The sequence below is a fragment of the Sus scrofa genome, chromosome 15 (genome assembly GCF_000003025.6).
Source record: "Sus scrofa isolate TJ Tabasco breed Duroc chromosome 15, Sscrofa11.1, whole genome shotgun sequence".
Taxonomy (NCBI): Eukaryota; Metazoa; Chordata; class Mammalia; order Artiodactyla; family Suidae; genus Sus; species Sus scrofa.
The window spans coordinates 65,674,923-65,698,065 of NC_010457.5; the positions used below are offsets into that span (position 1 = coordinate 65,674,923).

The 23,143-nt window shown below is 43.3% G+C and overlaps 1 protein-coding gene across 26 annotated transcripts in view; it reads left to right on the forward strand.

Annotated features, from left to right (window-relative positions):
- PKP4 (plakophilin 4) overlaps positions 1-5,969 on the forward strand; it is a 249,719-nt gene extending 243,750 nt beyond the window's left edge. For 19 of the 26 annotated variants that reach the window (XM_013984155.2, XM_013984156.2, XM_013984157.2 and 16 more), the window contains 3 exons: positions 1,276-1,404; positions 3,101-3,174; positions 4,959-5,969. In XM_013984155.2, coding sequence (XP_013839609.2) covers positions 1,276-1,404; positions 3,101-3,174; positions 4,959-5,207 — 452 coding nt within the window. In that variant the 3' untranslated portion in view covers positions 5,208-5,969. The remainder of the gene's footprint in view (positions 1-1,275; positions 1,405-3,100; positions 3,175-4,958) is intronic. The other 7 variants (XM_021076441.1, XM_013984159.2, XM_021076433.1 and 4 more) reach the window with 2 other exon arrangements.

Sequence of the window (23,143 nt, forward strand, 5' to 3'; positions counted from 1 at the left end):
TTTAGCTGCTTAACAAAAGGCATATGGACAGGCAAAAAAATAATTTCAGACAAATTAGGACTTAGTTACTAAGCAGTGAACTTGTTTTGAGGACCTCTTAAATATACCTTTATATTTATCAGGAAGCCCTGTCCAAGTTCCTAGGACGCTCTCCAGATTCCACTGGAAGGCAGATATAATTCACATTTGTTTCTCCAGTTATTCTGAGGGCTGATCAAACGTCCCTCGGCACTAGTGAGGTATCCACCTATGGGCGCATCTCACTGCCTCGCTGATGTCATTGTGGGAGGCAGGTGGGGATATCCTGTGCCCTGCTACCTTCCTGAAAGTAAGCAGGATGGGAAGCACGTGGACACCACCCTTGTACGCTCACCCTATGTTACTGAAGTGACTTTCTTGGGGAAATATTTTGACATCAGTCTTCCTCTGAAAGCATCAATGCATGCAAATGCTGGTGACAGGGACTGGGGGCTGCTGCTTTCCAGTGGACTCAGTGATCACCCTTATTTATAATTAACTTCAGCACAAGCAAGATGATTTTCTAGTGAAAAAAGATGTGCAGTGTTTCCTTCTGTGCACAAATGTCCTACAGGCGACACATGGGTAAATAGGTTATTATTAAACGTTTGTCTCCAGCTGGGATAAAAAAGCTGGGCTTTTGTGAGGCTAGGCTTCTTAGCACCATGAGCTTCTTGATGACCAGGCTTATTGAATTTATAAATTTCCCTGACAGCTGATCGCCATAAAAAGAATTATAAATTTATGGGCTGGGCACTCTTATTCAAACTCATTTAGAGATGCAGATATTTTTGAAATCATCAGAAATCAAAACAAGCCATAAAACATCCATTTACTGAAGAACTATACGTAAAGGATAATAGATGGGTGTAACACAAGCAACTGAACTGAGATCATAAAGTTGCAAATGGAACTTGGGCACGACTGGGAATTACCATCCCTCAGTTTCAAAGGCTTAAGCAGGTCATTGAGACACCCCCCCCCCATCTCAGTGGAGAAATTGCACGATCCCTGCCCAATGTGGTGGCTGACAGTGCTGATCCTTGCAGTGGCCGACCTGCAGGTCACCTTCCAGGAACTGGGGCTGGCTGCCCTTTAATCACAGCACCTCTAAGAGTTGACTGTAGTGCCAGGCACGTGCACTTCTAATTACTTTGTTTTTCCAGAGAGGACTTTCTAGAGACACTGACAGTCTGATTTCTCTTTCTTCTCTCTTTCTCTCTCTCTCCCCCTCCCTCCTCTTGCCTCTCCCTTCAGTCGGCAGCACCTCTTCCTCACCAGCACTGTTAGGAATCAGAGACCCTCGCTCTGAATACGATAGGACCCAGCCACCTATGCAGTATTACAGTAGCCAAGGGGATGCCACTCATAGAGGCCTGTACCCTGGTAAGACGCCAGTTGGGTGTGTGATAGAGTATCTCGAAAAGCCGCGGGTCCCCAGGCACACGGCCAGTGGCCTGGGAGGTAACCTCTGCCTGCAATGAGATGGTCCCCCAGCAGCAAACACTGGTCCAGCCTCTCATCTTCTGCTTCAGGGGCTGTTGCCTTTTTGCTTGTTTTACTTGAAATAAGCTAAGGTGGTGGTCTGGTGACCACAAATAAAAAGAGCACTGTCTCCAAATGAGAAAGCATTTCTGGCTACGCAGCAGCGCTGGCCCTTTGTCCTGCCCCACCCTGCCCGAGCAGTCTTGCGCTGTGTGTTCCGGGGTCCCCGAACCCTGAGCTCTGTGACACCTGGCAGGGCCACATCTCCTGGACCAGCTCATAAATTCAAACCTGCGGATGGAGATCAATTCCATTTACATTCTCATGGGAAAGAGTTTGAATGAATAACAAAATATACAGTCTCCTCAGAGTGACTATTTTTTAAGAATAACAAAAGTGATGTTGTATAGCATTAATATTTTTATGTCCTATTCAGAAAGCCATGCATATTATTTAAAGAATGACAACCTGAAGGGTTACCAAGATTCATATTGTCTCCATTCTCAACTATCTTGCAAATTAGAACCACTTTAGAGGCTTCAAATAAGGCAGTGTGAGCTACCAAAAAAAAAGAAAACTCCTTTCTCAAAAAACCTATTTATTAAAAAGAAATAAATAAAAGCTGGTGGCAATTTAACAACTGCTGGGGGAGCAGTCTCAGTTGTGCTGTTGTCTTTGAAATTGTGATTTCACAGGACTGTTTACTAATCGACTATTGTTACTATGGCAATTAATAGCTCAGAAAATTGCAGATGCTACATTTCAGACATCAAGCTCTTTGCAGAGGAAATGCACAGACCAACCGAAGTGCATTGGTGCTTCAGGTCTGCAGCAGCCTGCTTTATTTTAAAGACCGCCTCCTTAGCATGCGCGCCCTTCTGTATCTTCTTTGCTTGCTTCAATAAACTAATTTGCCTCAAATATGTTTCATTTTCCTCATTAAAAAATAAAATAAAATCTCTGCTAGCCTTAACAATGCTAGAAGGGTAACCAGTGACAGCATCAGGAATCTGCCGTAGACTCCTAAAGACAGCTCTCTGATACCCAGGTTCTTTTTGTTTCAAAACATACTTAAACATGGCCTCCATGCGGCCACCCTGCTTGGAACACACCTGTGCCTGCTCCTTCCAGACCTGGGATTCTGAATCAAAGCTGTTCTAAAGGCCCGGAGCTTGTTCTGCTGTATTTCCCTCCCGCATCTGACCCAGTGCACTAGCTCAGAGCCCTGGAAAAGCCACGTTCCTCGGCTCAGGGGACAAGTCTGCTGTCAAGAGCCACCAGTTCAGTGCTCCCCACAGTGACCAGAGGTTGAGAAGGAACCCTTTGCGGATGAGCTATGCATTAGCATTGCTTTTTGGTAAAACACACAGCCTCTTTTTTTTTTTTTTTTTTTTTTTTTTTTTTGGCATATTCATCAGCCTTTACTGAATAGCCCTGGGGTAAGCAGCAGGCAGGCTTCATCCAGGGAACCCAAGCTGCTGACTGTCCGGGTCTGTGCTGGCAGCGGGGGAATCCAGGGCCTGTCAGGGAGTCCACACCACCTAATGGACCGCAGTAATGAGCACTAGTTTTAATTTCATAAAATATTTTCTTACAGGCTCCAGCAAACCTTCACCAATTTACATCAGTTCCTATTCCTCACCAGCAAGAGAACAAAATAGACGGCTACAGGTGAATTTGCAATGTCATTTTTACAGAAGGCCGATTAGCAGGGATGAACACAGTAAGGGGTCCGCGTGGGTTGACTCACCTGAGCTGGGCCGACACAGCAGGGGCCCAGGAGCTTTCCTGGGGATCTCTGCTCCTCGGAAGCTCATCCATGGTTTATGCAGATCACTTCCACAGTAGCCTCATGTCCTTGAGGAGGACTGAATTGGTACCACCATGCCCCTGACGGGCACCAACTGAGAAGTCTTACACTCCTATTCTTTGCCCAACAGTTTTCTTTTCCCTCTTTTTTTTTTTTTTTCTTTTTTTTTCTTCTTGTTACTCTCTAAGATCTCTTCCATCCTCTGGATGGGGAAAGGTTGGTAAGCACACCTCATTCTCTCATCTCATCCTTCTCTTTTTCACACGTACACCTCTTCCTCCATCTTCATGACTCCCTCCCATCCAAGCCACCATGGTTTGAATACACTTGAGGCCACAGCCAGATTTCTGGTATTCTCTGAGGTCAAAGTAGACTCAGGCCTGTGGGGATGAACCCCACCGTCCACCAGAGTGGGGACTAGTGGTGGTAACATTCAATCTCCACTTTCGGGGTCGGGGGGGCCTAAAATTCATTTTGGTCTTGCCTGATGCCATGTCCACCTAGGTCATTTGTTCTCTCCTCTTACCTTCCAGTAATACATGAGCAATTGGGGCTTCCCAAATGAACCTATATCCTGCTCTGCAGATGAGGATGCTCGTAACCTCCTTCCATTTTGTCGTCTTTGCTCTGTAAATAGAAGAACCTCTCCAGTTGTCATAATCTCTGCTGTAGTTTTTTAGTTAGGAGACGTAGCCTCAGAATCATAAGTCTAAGTTAAAAAAGCAAGTTTAGCTCTGATATGCTTATAATATTAGAAATGCACATAGTTCCAGAACATGGTATTGATATCTCTGTGATAAATTTGTTACATTTTAAGTTGGGGACTTGGGCTTGATTAAGAGGAGAGATAGGCATTCGAACCATTGCAGTTTTTCTCCAAACCTATTTGAAGAAATTCATGTGGGGTCAGCAATAAGACCAGACAAAAGGAAGTGGGGGCAGGGTGTGGATGCCCACATATTTCACCTTGCTTCCTTACAGATGGATTGTCTCTCAGCCCCAGCTTGGAGAAGTCTTTTCCTTTAGGATTTTATTTGCTCAAGTATCTCTTCTAATTATACTCCTCTCCTGCCTAGAGATTGCTTATTCCTTTAAAAGCACACTCCAGTTTCCAAAGTGTAACTGCTCTTCACCAAACTACATTTTTCTTCTAAAACAGAAGGATAGATTTGATTTTCATCTCTGAGGTAAAAGTTTTAAAAGATGGTTCAGCAATTATACAACCATCCAAAGCCCAAATATCCAGCCTTTCACTAAATTCATAATGTGCCACTGGTTCTCCTGTATCAAGGCAAAAATCAAGGGCACCCTTTCCTTGGGCATGCCCAGGACCTCCACAGCAGAACACAGAACTCTAGTGACAGAGAGGTAGCCAAGGGCTGTCTCAGCTTCTCCCAAGGCACTGACTTTTGAAGGCCATAAGATAGGACTTGAGCAAACTGCCAGCCCACCTGTAGACATAGTTTAAGACCCTTATATCCACTAGAAAACATACTGTGTGCGCCAGAAACAACTTTCAACCATAAATACACAAATACCAAATACTGCTTTAAAAATATGAAGCAGGAAGCCCATATTAATTTTTCCCTAAACATGTGCTTCCAAAAATTGCCTTGATTTATTTGCTCTTTCATTTTGTCAACAGCATCAACAGCTGTATTATAGTCAAGATGACTCCACCAGAAAGAACTTTGATGCATACAGATTGTATTTGCAGTCTCCTCATAGCTATGAAGATCCTTATTTTGATGACCGAGTTCACTTTCCAGCCTCTACTGATTATTCAACACAGTATGGACTGAAATCGACTACAAATTACATAGACTTTTATTCCACTAAACGACCTTCTTACAGAGCAGAACAGTACCCAGGGTCCCCGGACTCGTGGGTGTAGCATCGACATGCTCGGAGAGGAACTCTTTCTTTCTAACCTTGTTTGGGTTGAGATGAGAAGTCCGTCTTGCTGATTTGCTGATGAAATGTGAAAGTGACATGGAAGGAACGTGTGAAGAGCATATTTTTTTTCTTTTTTGAGGAATTATCAGGGAAGTGAGGCAACCTTTGGGAGAGAGGACTTTCTAAGCTCTACTTAGGTGTTAGATCTAATCACTTGTAGATTCTATAGTCTGGTGAAGGTGTGGGCGATGTGATGAGAGGTTTGAGAAATGGGTGAAATGAGATGGGGGACGTGTAGGTCAAATCAAATTAAAGATGATTTTTTTAATGTGAATAGAGTTATGTTCTGATAGTTTGTACAGAAAAAAAAATAATAAAATGGATGCCCTTCATGTTTTATTGCTATTACTAAATGTCAAGATTGTATGCTATTATGTCTTGTAAATTTCTTTTGTTGGTGTAAATATGGAAATGCCACATTGGTTAAGTGCCATCATTTGTAATGCAGTGTGTCATTTGAAAGGAGATTTGAAGAAACTGACAGCTTAAAAAAACAAATGGGAAACCCAAGGAATTGTGAGGAGTTAAAAACAAACTACAACACCCTATGTTTTCAAAATGAATAGTGTACCCTTTGAAGCACAAATCCAGTCTGGTATAGCAGCGCCATGCCCATTCCCTGTCTCTTTCATAGGACACTTCACTGCCATTTTCTATGCACACAAAAGAAAAATAAATGTGGAAATTTCATCCTTGGAAATTCGTTCCCTGTTTTTTTTGGGGGGTTGGTTTTTTTGGGTTTTTTTTTTATTCTGTATGATATGGAGAAGGAGATTTTTAAAATACAAGTCTGGAGTTCCAGCTGTGGCACAACGGGAGCAGCAATGTCTTGGGAGCACTGGGACTTGGGTTCCAGCACAGTGGGTTGGGGATCCAGTGCTGCCACAGCTACAGCTTAGTTCACAGCTGCAGCTCTGATCTGATCCCGGCCCAGGAGCTCCATGTGCCTCAGGGAGGCCAAAAAAATTTTTAAAAATTAAAATGTGAATCTAGTTGCATGTTGGAAACAAATCCATCCAACTATTCTGGACTTATTCCTAGTTATGTACAGTTAGTACACTTTGTGAGATGGACTATACCAAAGAATGAAGCTGTAAACTTTCCTCCTCTTTATCTGTCTTAGTATTTATATTTCTTGGAATCTGTTTTTAATCTAATGCCCATTACCATTTTATTGCATTTTTTCCAGACTGCTGTATGTTTAACACCACTTTTCACCAAAGAGAAAAATACCTCTGGCAGCTCAGCCCTAACTAAATTGACAGACTCCCTCTGACATTTTAAGAACTCCATAACTACATAAGAACAGTGGTTGGGTGCTTATTGGTTGGCACCAATATAATAAACACTAAATAATTATTTTGCTGAGTAATTCCATACCGCACAATAATTCCTGGCTGAGAGATGGGGTAGGGAGGCCCTAGCAGACATGGCAGGCAGGGGTCTTGATAAAACCAAATTGCATTACTTCTAAGCTTTTCTCCATCCTTGGAGATAACAAGGGCTCCAGCCCCAGGAGTCCCCAGGTCTGAGGCCTTCCCAAGTCTCCTGGTTTCCACTCTGGATCTAACATGGGAAACAACCCATATGGCAAGTCAAACCCAGAGGTGTTGACTTAGCCCAGTATATCCTGCAAATGTGATACAACGTGTGTGCTTACATTTGTGACTGTACATAGTCCCAAGAGAAAAGGGCTTTCCCTGGCTGAATGGTGCGCAACACAAGATAAGGTGCCAAAGTGAAGTGGAAACACGCATATAAGCAAAAAGATTCCTAAAGTCTGCCAATGGGGTGCCTTTCTGATGTGCGGGCTTTCTGAATTGACACCAGAGCCAGTTACCACAATGTGACCACCCCGCTGCCCCTCTGACAGAGGCTGCTGGATTTCTCCAAAGAATTAGCATAAGGACTTCGGAGCTACCTGGCATCCATTTGAGTTTGAACCTGAACCTGTTTTTGTTAAAGGTCCACCCCCTGGAGTTCTTATAGCTTAGCAGTTTAAGAACCCAACTAGTATCCATGAGGACGTGGGTTCGAACCCTGGCCCCGCTCAGTGGGTTAAGGATCCGGTGTGGCTGTGGCTGTGGCGTAGGCCAGAGGCTACTGCCCAGATTCAACCCTCTAGCCTCAGAGCTTCCAAAGGAGAAAAAAAAAAAAATATTCTCAGCCTTAAAGGCCCATTCCTCCCCCCACCCCACAACGGACAATCTATAGCTGGCCTGCACTCATTGACAGCGACAGCTGCTTTCAGTGAACTCATTAGCCTTTGAAGTAACTTTGGGGACCCAGGTCCCCTCCCCTGACAGGCAGCATTTCAAAAACTGATCCAAGTTTGGGTTGCAAAGAACTCATGTGGGCCTCCAGCCAGACCTCACACTGAGGCCAGAAAGAAGCCTGTGGGTGAAGACTGGGCCAGAAATCAGATGCCCTCTCAGGCTTCTCCCTTGTGAGTGCAAGAAAAACGGCAGAACCTGAAAAGCATAAGACTGCATCAAGGATGAAAAAGCTGAGCCAACTCTCCCTCCAAGGTATAGGAATTAAAAAGCTCTGCTAAGAGTATCCCATCATCATGGCGCAGCACATACAAACCTGACTGGTATCCATGAAGATGCATGTTCGATCCCTGGCCTCACTCAGTGGGTTAAGGACCCCACGTTGCTGTGAGCTGTGGTGTAGGTCACAGACATGGCTCAGATTCCGAATTGCTGTGGCTATGGCATAGGACAGCGGCTACAACTCCAATTGGACCCCTAGCCTGGGAACCTCCATATGCCTCAGGTGCAGCCCTAAAAAGCGAAAAAAAAAAAAAGCTCTGCTAAAATAAAGCTGACTTTCTGCTGCTGCCGAAAACATAGCATGATGGAGAATTCAGCCCTCAGGAAGAGGGCTGCGGTTCTGCTCAGCCAGGGTCATCGTACCTCCAACCCCATCTTGAAGAGTCAAGACTGACCTGAGCCAGTGTCGGTCGGTGACCAGTGTGTCTCCACTCTGACCACAGCTTTCACAAATAGGAGGGCCCCACCCTGACCGATGGAAGCCCCAGGAGGTGGAGTCCAGACATCGTGTTCTCGAGAAACTCTCTAGCTGGCTGTAGTCTAGAGTCAAGGTGAGAGGCACCTGGGCCTGCACGCCCTTCCCCTCATTACCTTCCTGCCCTGTGACCTGAAATTTTCATGGTTGGAATTTGGGGTGTGGAGTTTACCTGGAAGAGAATGATAGAGATTTGGAGTGTTAAATATGAGATCGTAAACTCTGAATGTCGATCGTGAGTTTTTCTTCTTTGCCCATGCATACTTTTTTAAAAGTTATGAAAGCCCAGCAGTGTTTCATGAGTGTCAGAAATGATGACCTCACATAACTCTCTCAACCATCCATCCTGGCCATTGTCCCCATAATTGCTGATTCTCGTAGAGCAATACCTCTAGTTTAATTTATCTAGCACTCACAATGGGCTACTAGTATCAGAGACATTATCATTTACACTCTCACAGCAAACAGACGAAATCTGTACTAATAGTCCGCTTTACAGGTCCTGAAACAAACTTGGAGTAACTTGCTGATATAGTGAGTGGCAAGGCATGGTTAGGTAGCACCACAGTCTACCTTAAATGCAATGTCAATGTTTTCAAAATTCAGAAATTTGAGCTCCAACTGAACTATTATTTTCCTGAAAATTTTTCATCATTGTCTCAAATTTGCCAAAGGAAACTTTATCACAAAGTAAAAACTGTCATCACTTGCCATAAATTAAAAAATCTCGTTTAACTATTAAACAGACAAAAATCTATGTGCCACCAAAAGTCATTGTGTACCACCAACGGTGTTACATGAACCTCATTTTTGGAATTGTGGGTCCTGATCATCCTGATGTGTGTGATGATTTAGGTTAAGCTGAGAACTCCCCTGAAAAGAACTTTGTAAACCATGTCGATCAACATAGGCCCATTAAAACAACCTTCCCATTTTGGAGCCTCAGCAATGCCTTTGGAGGACCAGGTATCTAAATCCACTGGATGGTGGTTTGATTTCCATGATCAAATTAGATTATAAGGAAAAAATATTTGCAACTTTGGCCATTGCTGCTCACTTCAACTTTTCTTTTTTTAATTTTTGTAATGGCATTATGCATCATAGCTAAAAGCTGGAAACAGTCCAAATCTCCAAAACAAATCGGAGTATACTCATGCAATGGATTACTGGTCAATAATAAAGAATAAACCACAGACACTCATAATAACCTGCATGAATCTCAAAAACATACTCAAAAGACACAAAAGAGTGCATACTGAAGGATTCTATTTTAAGAACAAAAATCATCTATGGTGATAGAAATCCAAACCACTATTGCCTATTGGGGTACCAATACCTAAAAGGGTATTGATTAGAGAACTTTAGGAGATGATGAAAATGCTCTGCATCTTGCTTGAGGTGATACTTACATAAGTGGATACATTTATCAAAACTCATTAAAATGTAGATATAAGGTCAATTTCATCATATGTAAAGGTTATTCCAATAAAAAATAGCAACATTCAAAAGTTACTGAAGAAGGGGAGTTCCTATCGTGGTTCAGCGGAAACGAATCTGACTAGTATCCATGAGGATGCAGGTTTGAACAATGGCCTCGCTCAGCTGATTAAGGATCCAGCATTGCCATGAGCTGTGGTGTAGGTCGCAGACACAGCTCCAATCTGGTGTTTCTGTGGCTGTGGTGTAGGCTGGCAGGGCAGCTGCAGCTCTGATTTGACCCCTAGCCTGGGAACCTTCATATGCAGGTGCAGCCCTAAAAAGACAAATAAATAAATAAATAAATAAATAAATAAATAAAAAGAAAGAAGTGATGACCTTGTCTGAGACTATTTTTTTATAACCTAGAATCAAAGTTACTGATCTCTTGAGAAAAAATCCAATTTATATATTTCCAACCTTATAAAACATCTACTTACAGTGGTTTCTCACACAAAAGATTTTAGCACAAAATTCTTTGTATTTATATACACCAGCCTATTTAAAAGCTGACGGCTTACTTAAGTTAAACAAAATTCTAGAAAATTTGTTTGAAAAGCACGATATGGGAGAGTCCTTTTGAATGAGCTATGATTGGACAGATTTATGTGTGCGCTGACAAGAAAGTAAGTTGAGACATAAAACTCAGGCTCATGTTTAAACATGTTTCCAAGAGAGAGAAGTGTGTCGCCCCTTTTATCTAATGATCCAAAGAGATGTGTAAATAAACACCTCACCCACCTGGGTGCTACCCAAGCCACAGGGAAGGAGTGTGGGAAAGGAAGCCTTTCAGCAGAGCGCCAGAGAGGTGTTAGCGGAAAAACAAACAGGTCAGTGAAATCAGAGGTGGAGCCGCTAATAGGATTTTTTAACTGCAAATGCAAGGCAGACTGAATTCAAAGAGGATCTTTGCAGTCAAGGAATTCCTTGCAGAAGACCAAGTAAACAGTCTTAATTAGTGTGCAACTGGTGAGGGGGTTGAAGAAGAATAAAGGATGTGAGGCATGCTGAGGATTCCATAGGGAGCTTCCATCCTGCCAGAAAGCTGCCCTCTGCTGACCTACGCAGAGGCTAGGGGCTGGGCTGAGCCTCAGAGACCATGTGCAGTCATAGGCTGCCACCCACACAGAGAAATTTCTCAGCTGGGGCTTGTCAATTCTGCCTCCCTTTAGAAGATCCTGACTTTTGACTCCAGACTTACCCCTATGATAGCAGTTTGCTGTTATTCATCTGTGTGGTGGCTTGACTTGGCTCGCTGTCTTTACAAATGCACTTATTCGGGGCAATCTTTCAAGGCTGCAGACACAAAAAAGGAAATTATTAGCAACCAAATTATGACTTGAATTGTATCTGTTTTAGTGCTTTTCCCTGTTTTTATGTCAGCAGCTTCAGTGGAAGCAGCTGGCATGTCCCCTAAGTGGCTATTTGTGTCCATTGCTGTTGCCTAATTCTTACTTGAAATCACTAAAAAGCATTTTGTGTTGTCATAATCATATGCATGAGCTATAACTAGCTCTTTTATTATTAAAGCCCCATCCAATGGTTGGAGGAATTTTGAAAAATGTACAATGGGCTATCTCACCCTCCATTCATGCCCAGTGATCCCAGAGGTGATCAGTGTGTTATCTCGTAAAATAAATTCCACACAACTTGTGGAGGGTCAAAGGGGTAATTCTGAGATCAGTGGGCAAATCTCCAATTCTTCCTTCAGAAATCTCCTATCACTGTTTATTTGCTTCCCCAAAGGCAATACTCCTGACATGTGCCTTTATTTGCTGGTGATGAAATATAATGTGCTCCAATGCTTTGATGAGCTGCCATCCACTGAAAACCAACCTAATAAAATGACTTCAGGGAGGATGGTGCCCTTCCAGGGTTCTGCAGTTTTGGTGGCCATCCCATCCAATCCTAAGGAACTCTCTCTTCCTTTTCAGGTGTAAGAATGAGTATAGTGAAGCGTGCCCAGCTTCCTGGGGGCCTAGAAGAAAGGATTCAACCCAGATGGGCTCCAGGTTGGAAATGACCGTACTGGGAGGTGGGGGGGAATCTGGCCATTCTAGAAATGGTTATGCTATGAGGAATGCATTTCAAGCCTTTACAAAATGTTTTGTAACAGAACACTGTAAACCAACAATAATGGAAAAAATAAAAATCATTTAAAAAAATATTTTGTGAAAACAAAACAGGAAGCACATTGTACAGTGGAATGATTAAAATATTTACTTATCCACCAATATCACTGCAATCATGGCTGGCCTCAGTGGCCAGAAATCTTTTTGTCCCTGAACCATGATCTAAAGACAATGGTGTGTTTTATTTTGCAATAATCAGTTTGCAAATAATTAGGTGCCATCTTTTTTCACTTTTATTGCTTGTATCCTGCTTTTTAATCACTTCCTTGATAATTAACACTTCTGTGGAGAAAAGCTATCAGAGGAAAGGCGAGGTGATATTGAAAATGATCAGGCCTGTCACGATGTAACATCTTAATTAGAGAAGAGCTGGCCCAACACCACCTGGAACTACTAATAGTATCCTCTGAGGCCACATCACTGGATTGTGATCATGACATATCATCACTGAGGAATGATATTTGGCTGATGATAAAAAAAATCCCCCCAAATTGTGACTTCAACAAGATGAGTTATAGAAGGTCTTAGATGTGTTTTCTCCTTCACATATCGAAATTAACAAAGACAGTCCGAGGCTAGTTAGGTGCTTCTACAACGTTCTCAGGGACCCAGACTCCATCCTAATCTCTGAACATGGCCCTCGCCCTCAAGATTTTCCATCTGTCTGCTGGAGATCCAGCCATTACATCCTCATTACTCAACAAAGAGAGGCCCTCATTCCTCAACTCAATTGTCAGGGAATGTAGAACCTGCCAACTGAGTCAGCTTCTTAAAAGAGCTTTCCTAGACTCCAACCCATAATCTCATTGGAAGAGTAATTTCACCTGGACTCATGGCTGTTTCTGCTCATGTAAGGGTTCTTTTAGAAGAGGGGATGGATAAGGGGAAAGCTCTATAAGTCTCTGCCCAAGATACAGATGATGCTATGAGGGGATCTCTACACTTCCATTACTTGGGTTCCTATGAAGATAGGCTCCAAGCCAAAGACCCGTGTTATATTAACTCTGCACGCAGGCAGAAGCCAATGTACCCATTCTTCTCTAAACATGAAAGATAAAGCGGAATAAAATGTCTCAAGCCCAGGCTGTCATAAAAGCAAGACTCCCTGGTAGGTCAGCTTCAAGTTACTGCCTCATATTATAGTTTAGATGTTACCCATGGAAAGCCAGCTACCATCCGTAATCTATGGTCTGAATCCCTGCCCTCTTGTGGCTTCCAATCTCTGAGGGGCTGAGCTGCAGGCATACTCAGAAGAGCCTCTGGGATTAAGGGGTGGGACCCTGGGCCCTTCTCCCCACTGTCTCGAAAGCAGCCCACCATGAGTAGCTTTCTATATATATGTCCATGTAAGACTATTTTAGCAGCTGAAAACAAAAGTAATGAATCCATTGTGTGGCCAGTAACTGACCTTGTGAGCAGCTCCCTGGAGGTCTGTGTGTGCTCCTCAATGGCAAGCCTGGTGGGTCACAGAAGTGGGGACCTCCCTAAGCCACCCAGTCACTTCCACTTACCACAGGTCTGTGGAGCATCCCTGACAACGTCCTAGGCACAGTGGGGAAAGCAGAAGCTGATGAGGCTGCCGTTACCCCAAGCACCTGCCTCCCCCTGAGTCCATCAGAGTAGACCTCGGCCATCAAGTCAGCTATCCAGGTAAAACCTCATAGAGCAAGAGGGACTCAACTTCAGGTTAATTAACTTCAGGTTAATTCTAAGCGAAGGCTCCAGGAAACAAGTGGAGCTAAGGAGAAAACCAGCTGAACCCAAGGATGGGAAGAGGGTCAAATGGAAAAGGCAGAAAGCAGCAGCAATGAGTTCTTCTCCCTGGTTTGGGTAAGAACAAATTTCCTAATAATAACCCTCTGCTGAATGTTTACTAGAATATTGGGTGTCAAGGGTTATGCTAAGTGTTGCTTTATCCGCATTAGCCCATTTAATCTTGATAACAACCCTAAAACAATGTGCAAGAGAAAACTGTGCACAAAAATGGAGCATGATTAGCTCAAGGTCGTATCAATCAGAGATTTTTTTGTTGGATTCGAGAGCCCCCATCAGCCCTTCTGGGTCTCTCTGAGGAAGCAGAAGAGCAGTCACCTCCATCCTTCACATGACATAGGTTTATGCTAAAGTAAACCCATGGACAAACCCTCTCCCAGCTGGGAATCCCCTTCCAGCTTCCTACCAGCTTCTGGGTCAAATTAAGCTCAAAGAATGCAAATTAGTTTTAATGTGACTTAGCAAAGATAGCGAGGAAAATACTTTTACAGGCTCAAATCAAAGTGGGTGTTTTTAAAACTATAGAAAACTATAAAGTGACTTGTTTACAAATTATGGTCTAAGTTTTGACAGATATGCAGCAAAAGACCTCATAGGATAAAATGAACACCAGACAGCACCTTCCCAATTAAGCCAATCCACTGCCACCAGCCCAGCCTATAGGAGCAACTCAGCTGGGAACGTTTGAGGCCTGGGCAGGAGGAGGGGCAGGGCGCCCAGCCGTTCAGCCTGGGAAAGGGGCCAGCAATGGCAGTCTCCAAGCCAGAGAAGGGCCCTACCCCCGCCCTAGGCTTTGTGGAGAAAACCCATTCCCGAACATTGGTTGACTTACAAGCCTGCAGGTCTAAAAAGGGAACTGTGAATATTCTGGAAGGTTTTGAAAGAAACTTTTTATCTCTCTCCTCACTCTTCACTCACTCTTTACTCCTCAGCCTCTTCAAGGGCAGAGGAGGGACTAATGAGCCTAAGAAAAGCGGAGGTAAGCTCAGGGCCCATAGCTGCCTGGGGTGAATGCACAGAGGGTGGGATGGCCAGGAAGTGCTGCACTCAGGGATCTCAGAAGTCCTGGTGGGGTGAGTTCAGAAAGCTAGAGAAGCCTGCTTTTTGCTCTGGTTCAGGCTACCCGCGTCCCCAACGAGAACACTGACCTGCCTTTGAATACACAGAACTCCTGTGTGTGTCGCTCTGTGGTTCTGACCTCAGAGAGGAGTGTGTCTGGCACATCTAACCCCTAGGGCTTCCTCCTCCTCACACGGAGACCAGACTGAATCTTAAGATGTAAAACAGGCCTCCTCCCTAGGAAAAGATAGGGAGAGGGTTTGTCTTGGATGCCTGGGGAACAGACAGCATACCCCGAGGGCAGGTGCCCCCTTGCTAACCCCCGCAGCACTGGAAATCCTGGAAACCGAGCTCCCCTTCTGGAGAAACTGGAGCACACCAACCTGAGCATGAAGCTGGATTTCCCACTTCTCCCCTCGCATGCCCTCGTGGAATTTCAGACAGACAAGTCCATAGTGCAGGTCTGAGCTGACCTACCCACCTCAGCTGGATACGGGAAGCAAGGCTAGAGAGGCAGGTGTGGAGGGCATCCTGAAGGAGGCGGCCCCACCCAGCACTTCCTGCGCAGCTGCAGAACCCCGGGGGTGGGGGGTGTCCCCACAGACCAGTGCCCCCACCCCCAAGGCGCCTCAGCCCCAAACTTATGCGTGGATCCATAATCATGCTTTGTCTCAGACACTGAGCAAACCCCTTTGCGTGGATTATCTTGGCCACTGAGACCCTGTTTTTCAGGAGAGGAAGCCCAGACAAGGGAGGTTAAGAAACTCACTCCAAGTGAGAGTGTCTGCCTCCAGAGCCACTTTCCTAAATGAGCATCAGGCTCTCACCTATGAGATGGGTGACTGCCCCTCTGCCAGTAGAGCCGGCAAGGAGAGGTGGGAGCTTTCCCAGCAGCCACAGACCTGTCATCATTTGTGGCCCAAAGTGGAACCACCTGGATGCAGCTTCCTGTTTTGTGACGGAGTGGGAAAGGTAGGTCGGACCTGCCACTCTTCCTGTCTCTCAGTATTATTGCCCTCTCTTGGTGGGCTCTGTTCTTCCATGCCCAATATCCTGTGTTATTGCGGAAATATGGGCTGCCTCTGTACACCAATGGCAAATAGAAACTCAGAGAGAGTTAGAGGAAACAGAAGAAGTAGCTTTAATTGCCAAAGAGAGAACACAGCAGGCTAGCTCTTCAAGGACTGCGCCCCCTCTGGAAGAGGTAGTGAGGAGTCTCACAGTGTTCAAGGAGCAGGGAGTGATCAGCTCGTGGACATTTTCCTGACTGGTTGTGGGTGAGACAATTGGGAGTCAGCATCAGCAACCTTCTGGTTGCAACAGGTCTGGGGTCTATGCGCTTGTGGGCAGCATTCAGTTAACTTCTTCCACCAGGTGGGGGCTTCCGTACCTGCAAAACAGCTCCAAGGACATGACTCAGAATATTATCTCTAGTCCTTGGGAAGAACTAAAGGTCCTTGACTTTGTTGAATGGCTAAACTATTATTGTTCTGTCTTACTTGACTGTTGTCCTTTCTCTCTGTATTTTCTCACTTCTCTGATTAAACTGATTCCTTGACTAAAGTTTCTCTATGGACAAAAGGCAGGTAGAGGACATGAGTGGGGGTCCACCCTGGGAAGGCCTCACAGGGTTCTGCTGGGTTACAGTGTTTTCCCACTAGTTCCAGAAAGCTTCCTTTTCTACCTCCCCTGGGCTTCTGATCACCTCTCCATCCAACCCAATGGGGTGAATGCTTCCCAGCCCACTGCTACCCCCCACCAAACCCACATCTGCACACCTGGTGTGAGCCTGCAGCCAGCTCAAACCTCCCTCACAGGAGCAAGCAAGTGGATTCCGGGATACTAAGCAGCTCTCAGCACTCCAGACACCACTGCATCCTTCTGCTGAGCAAAGGAGTTTCCTGTGTTCCTTGGGAGGTTCATTCCACAAGTTGTCCCTAAGAAGAGTTTTGTAATCAGTAGGTCTGGAAAACAGCATAGTATCTCTCTCTCAGAGATTCGCAGTACCTTTCATGCTCATTTTGAGGGCCTTTTCTTTTAGGGAGTAGGTACCATTTTTAGAAACAGTGTTCAGTGGGACCCACTTCAGGCAAAATGAGAGTAGATAAAAGTTATTTTTCCCCAGTCATAGGTGGAGGTTCTTTTTTCCTTAAGTAGTCTACACTTTTATCATTAAAATACGCATTCATAGACTGTAAGGTCCCCTTAAATTCAAGAGAGCCTAGTTAAAATCTGAACCTATTTATTTACTCTATAGAGATAGGAAGGAGGCATACAACATGACCCAGAGGCACTGATGCTGAGTGATGGAGGGCTGTTCTGTACCCTCAATAATGTCATTAGTTCTCAAAGTTTTTGTCTCAAGACCCCTTTATATATTTTTTGTCTTTTTTTTTTTTTTTTTTTTTTACCATTTCTTGGGCCGCTCCCGCGGCATATGGAGGTTCCCAGGCTAGGGGTCTAATCGGAGCTGTAGCCGCCGGCCTATGCCAGAGCCACAGCAACGTGGGATCTGAGCCATGTCTGGGACCTACACCACAGCTCACGGCAATGCCGGATCCTTAACCCACTGAGCGAGGCCAGGGATCAAACCTGCAACCTCATGGTTCCTAGTCGGATTCATTATCCACTGAGTCAAGACAGAACTCCACCTTTATATTCTTAAAAAAAAATATTGAGAACCTCAGAGAACTTTTATGTGGTTTATATTTATTGATGTTTATGTTATTAGAAGTTAAAATTCAGAAAAGTTTAAAGTATTTTAATATTTTATTTAAAAAACCCATTTACATGCTAACATAAATTACACATTCAAAAAAATGACTATCATTCTCCATAACAACAACAAAAATTCAGTAAGAAGAATGGCATTGTTTTGCATTTTTGCAAATCTCTTTAATGTCTGGCTTAATAGAAGACAGCTGTATTTTCATACCTGCTTTTGCATTCAATCTATTCTATCACCCTTCATGTGGGCTTCATAATGTGACACTGTATACTGGTGAGAGAATAAGAGTAAAAAGGAAAAGTCACATGTTAGTTCTATGCAGAGTAATTTTGACCTTGTGGAACATCTGAGAGGGTCTCTAGGACCCCAGGGTCTCTGGATCACACTTGGACAACCATTGCTTCAGATGATCATTCCATTTCCTTCTTACTCTGCATGTACCTGAGACTGGTGGGGGAAGGGTTCATCTCCTTGCATCCATGACCAAGGCATCCACCTCTCTGGGGGCCCTGTGGCCCTGGGCTGGCTGGTGCTCCTTACTCTCTTCTGCCCACCACTTTTCACAAGGGTTACTGGAGCCCAGTAGAGGAGGGATCATTTTGCATGTTATTGACTTAGAGTTTTGTAAAGAGCTTTGATATATAGAATTTCATTAAAACCAGAAGGTGCCCAAGGTAGCTGTTGTCCAAAGACAGATATTCAGTTCTTTTGTAAGTCACCCAATTCCTGCAAGAATGGAGTTAAGGTTTATCTATAATCCATGCCCTGTTCTACAGAATTTTGAGTGGGTCCATGATATAAGTGAGCCAAGAAGAGCTATCTTTTATTCTTCTTCACACATGGGAGGAGGATGAAACAGTGTTTCATCTTGGCCCTGGGAGATTTGAAGCCCAGGCACAAAAGAGAACAGAGGAAAAGAAAGACACCAGCTTTGGCAGATCTGAGCATAAAAGCCACTTGCTGCAGCCATGTGGAACCCCTCCCTAGGGCCAGCCCCTAAGACTGAGTGAGAGACAGGCCTAGATGAATAGGACCTGGGTGAGTCCTTGTTCTGTGGAGTCCCCAGGTGAACAATCAGATACAGCTAACAAATTTTCTGCCTTGGGCCAAAATGAAAGAAAATGAAACTCTGAGGATCCTGCTCGGTACCCCTGCAGGAACTACATACTGGTTCCCTCAGGACAAACCTATGTTTGTGAGGCTCAGGTTAGAAGTTCTGATTTTGGAGTTGGGTGGATAAGACATGGTCCCCAGCTCAGCCACTAACTAGCAGGGTGGCCTCATGCAAAGCACATGGGCCATCTGAGACTCAGTTTTTAAATCTATAAAATGGGTTATTGTTGGATTTGCTGAGATAGTGCGTGTAAGCACTTAGCACAGTGCCTGGCCTACCGTAAGTGCTCAGTAAATGCTAGCCATTGTTTTATCCTCTAGCTCACCTTCTACCATGGTTAGAGGCACAAAAGTATAAGCCTACACTTGGCATTTGCAAAGCAGAGGGAAATATATACCACCTTGATATATAGATACATATATATAGAGAGATTTAAAAGATATAAATCTGTTAATACTGTTATATAAAATATTTCATATATTTATCTCAAGAATATCTTCATAACAAAATTTTTAAAGTATGCCTCAGGGTATGGTTTCCTTTCTTTCTTTTTTTCTTTCTTTCTTTTTTTTTTTGTCTTTTTAAGGCTGCACCCGCAGCATATGGAAGTTCTCAGGCCAGGGGTTGAGTCAGAGCTACAGCTTCCAGACTACGCTCTAGCCATAGCAATGCCAGATCCAAGTCACATCTGCCACCTACACCACAGCTCAAGGCAACACCAGATCCCCAACCCACTGAGCAGGACCAGGGATGGAACCTGTGTGCTCATGTATACTAGTTATATTCATTTCCTCTGAGCCATAATGGGAACTTCAAGGTATGGGTTTTTTTGTATGGTATGACTGAAAGTTTGTAAGATATCTAATATGATGGAATTTAGTTCTTATTGGACATATCCAGGGGTCAGTATTATTTGGATGAATAATAAATGCAAGCATACTTCTTTATTATAAATATTTTTTTCACAAATTACTTTCTCACTTTCACTTTGGCAGTCGTTAATGATATAGTTACAGTCAGTATTTTTACATAATTTGTGTTCTATTCATATTAGAAAAATTTTAATAAAATGTAATTGCATTTAAAGTGTAACTATACAAAATGTAGGAATATATATTTTACCGAAGTGTAAACTAAAGTACATGTAAAAATCAAAAACATAAAGTTACTTTTCATGTTTCCAGAATATCACTTTCCTCCTAATACATTCAAAATGATAAAAGGCAAAATATAAATTCTTAATAATGAATATAATAGTTTAAATTTGATAATTAAAGCTGATAGCAATACAAATGTTGAATTTTGATTAGACCTTATTACTTACTTTGATAGAAAAGAAACTTTTCACAATTCTATCATGCTGTCTGCCTACTTACCAAAATAATCATTTTCGTGCTTCATGCATGTTAGTGCTAGACCATCATATCACAAATTTAAAGTAATATGAATTAATACTGCACAATTTCCTCAGTTAACATGTGCAACTGTTGTGAATACCCTGTCCCTTACTGACTACTGTGGAAACCACACATCAGGATTTGAGAAGTCAACAACAAAAAAATCAAATAACCTGATTAAAAAATGGGTAAAGGACTTGAATAGATATTTCTCCAAAGATGATATACAAATGAAAAGATGCTCAACATCACAGTTATCAAAGTAATGCAAATCAAAACCACAATGAACTCTCACCTCATAGCAGATAGTGTGGCTACTCTTCTGTTTTTTTTGTTTGTTTGTTTGTTTGTTTTTGTCTTTTCAGGGCCACACCCATTGCATATGGAGGTTCCCAGGCTAGGGGTCAAATTGGAGCTGTAGCCGCCAGCCTATGCCAGAGCCACAGCAATGCCAGATCCAAGCCACATCTGTGACCTACAGCACAGCTCACTACAACGCTAGATCCTTAACCCACTGAGCAAGGCCAGGGATTGAACCTGCCACCTCATGGTTCATAGTAGGATTCGTTAACCACTGAGCCATGACGGGAACTCCTGTCTTTTTTTAAGTGTTGGCAAGGCTGTAAAGAAACTGGAACCCTGTGCACTACTGGTGGATTGTAAAATGAGGCAGCTGCTAGGGAAAACAGTATGCAGGTTCCTCACAAAATCAAAAATAAAATTACCAGGGAGTTCCCGCTGTGGCTCAGTGGTTAACAAACCCAACTAGTATCCATGAGCACTTAGGTTCAATCCTGGCCTCGCTCAGTGGGTTAAGGGTCTGGCATTGCCGTGAGCTGTGGTATAGGTCGCAGACTCGGCTCTGATCTCTGTGGCCTAGGCCTGCAGCTACAGCTCCAATTTGACGCCTAGCCTGGGAACCTCCACATGCCTTGGGTGCGGCCCTAAAAAGACAAAAGACAAAAAAAAAAAAAAAAAAAAGACCAAAAATAAAATTACCAATGATTCAGCAATCTCATTTCTGCATATTTATCTAAAAGAATGAAAGCTGGGTCTCAAAGAGATATTTGCACACCCATGTTCATAGCAGAACTATTCATAATAGCTAAGAAGTAGAAGCAACCCAAGTGTCCATCAGCAGATAAATAGCTAGACAAAGTGTGATCTATACATATAAAGGAATATTGTCAGGCCTTTAAAGAGATCCTGGCACAGGCTACAATCTAGATAAACCTAGAGGACTTTATGCTAAGTGAATAAGCCAGTCACAGAAGGACAAATATTGTATGAATCCACCTACGTGAGATACCTAAATAGTCAAATTTAATATCATATCATTACATTGTTCACCTGAAACTAATATAATGTATATCAATTATACCTCAATTAAAAATTAAATTAATAAAAATTTTTAAAAATTTAAATGAAGTGGTCAAATGTATAGAAATAGAAAATAGAATGGTGGGTGCCAGGGAAGGGAGAAACGAGAAGTTGGTGTTTAATGCATATAGAGTTTCAGATTTATGAGATAAAAAATTCTGGAGATCTAATTCACAATAATGTGAATAAACATAACATTATGATGTTAACTCTACATAATGTTTATATATGTACAATATATTGAACCATATAGTTAAAAATAGTTAAGATAATAAATTTCATGTTATATTTTTTGACACAATAAAAGACTGTGTATGTGTGTATACACACACATATATAAATTTCCTCCAAATATTCATGGTCAATGAGTACTCAGTTCTTTGGGGTTTGAGATAAACATTGTCTATATAGCCACAAATATATGTGCTGAGAATTATAAAAATAAAATGATCTCCATAAACTAGGAACAGAGGGGAACTTCTTCAAATTGATACAGAACATCCACAAATACCTACAGCTAATATCAGGAACAAGCATGCATGTCCTCTGTCACTACTGCTTTCAACATTGTACTAGAGCCAAATTAGGCCCAGGCTGTGTGACTCCCCTTCCCAACCACAGAAGCCAGGGCCCTGGGAAGACTGATTTTTATGTGGCCTCTGAGGAAGGCCCAGCCAAGGCCAGATAAAGACCATGCCGGGTTCAACAACCACCTGCACCCTCTCTCTCTCAGGGACCAGACAGCTTTTTGAGAAGATGAGCTACAGAATGTGTCCAAGATGGGGGTTGGTTTTGGGGGGGGGGGTGGAAACCAGCAGAAGAGACAACCAACAGCATCATCAAATCAATTTTCTTATGTATCTCTTGCCAGCCTGCAGGACAACCCAAAAGGCAAAATCCTAAATATTGGTTCTTAACTCTTCAGAGAAGTTTTCCCCTTGGTTACAAGCTTGTCTGTCTAGTGCAGTGGTTCTCAGGGGCCAGTTTTGCCCCTCAGGGGACATTTGGCAACGCTGGACAGGTTGTGACAGCTGGATTGGGGATGCTATTGGAATCTAGTGGGTAGAGGCCACGGATGTTGCTTAACAACACATAAAGCACAAGACAGCCCCCTAACACCAACCAACAAAGAAGCATTTGGCCCAGAGTGTCAGTAGAGCTAAGGTTACAAACCTTGCTCTAATGCTTCTGCAGATCCAAAGGGAGTTTTCCTCTTTTACCCTATATGTTAGCTTCATAGGGCTGCTGTAACAAAATAATCACAAACTGGGTGGAATGAAATAACAGAAAATGATTCTCTCTGTTAAGAGAGGCTAGAAGTCCATAATCAAGGTTTTAAGGGAGGATCCTTTCTTGCCTCTTCCAGCTTCTCATGGCCCTGGGTATTCCTTGCCTGGTGGCAGCAAAACCCAGTCTCTGCCTCCATCTTCACAAGGTATTCTTCCCCATGTGTTACTTTATCTTCAATCTTCTATCTTTTGGGGGTTTTTAGCTGCACTTGCAGCATGTGGAAGTTCCTGGGTCAGGGATCGAAGCCGTGCCACAGCAGCAACCTGAGCTGCCGCAGTGACCATGCCGAATCCTTAACCTACTGTACCACCAGAGAACTTCTCCATCCTCTTCTTCTAAGGACCCCAGTCACTGGATTTAGGGCAACCCTAAATCCAGGATGATTTTATCTCCATATCCATATCTAATTACATCTGCAAAAACCCCATTTACAAATAAGATCACATTCTGGATCGTGAATTTGAGTTGGGGGATGTTATTCCACCCAATACACCC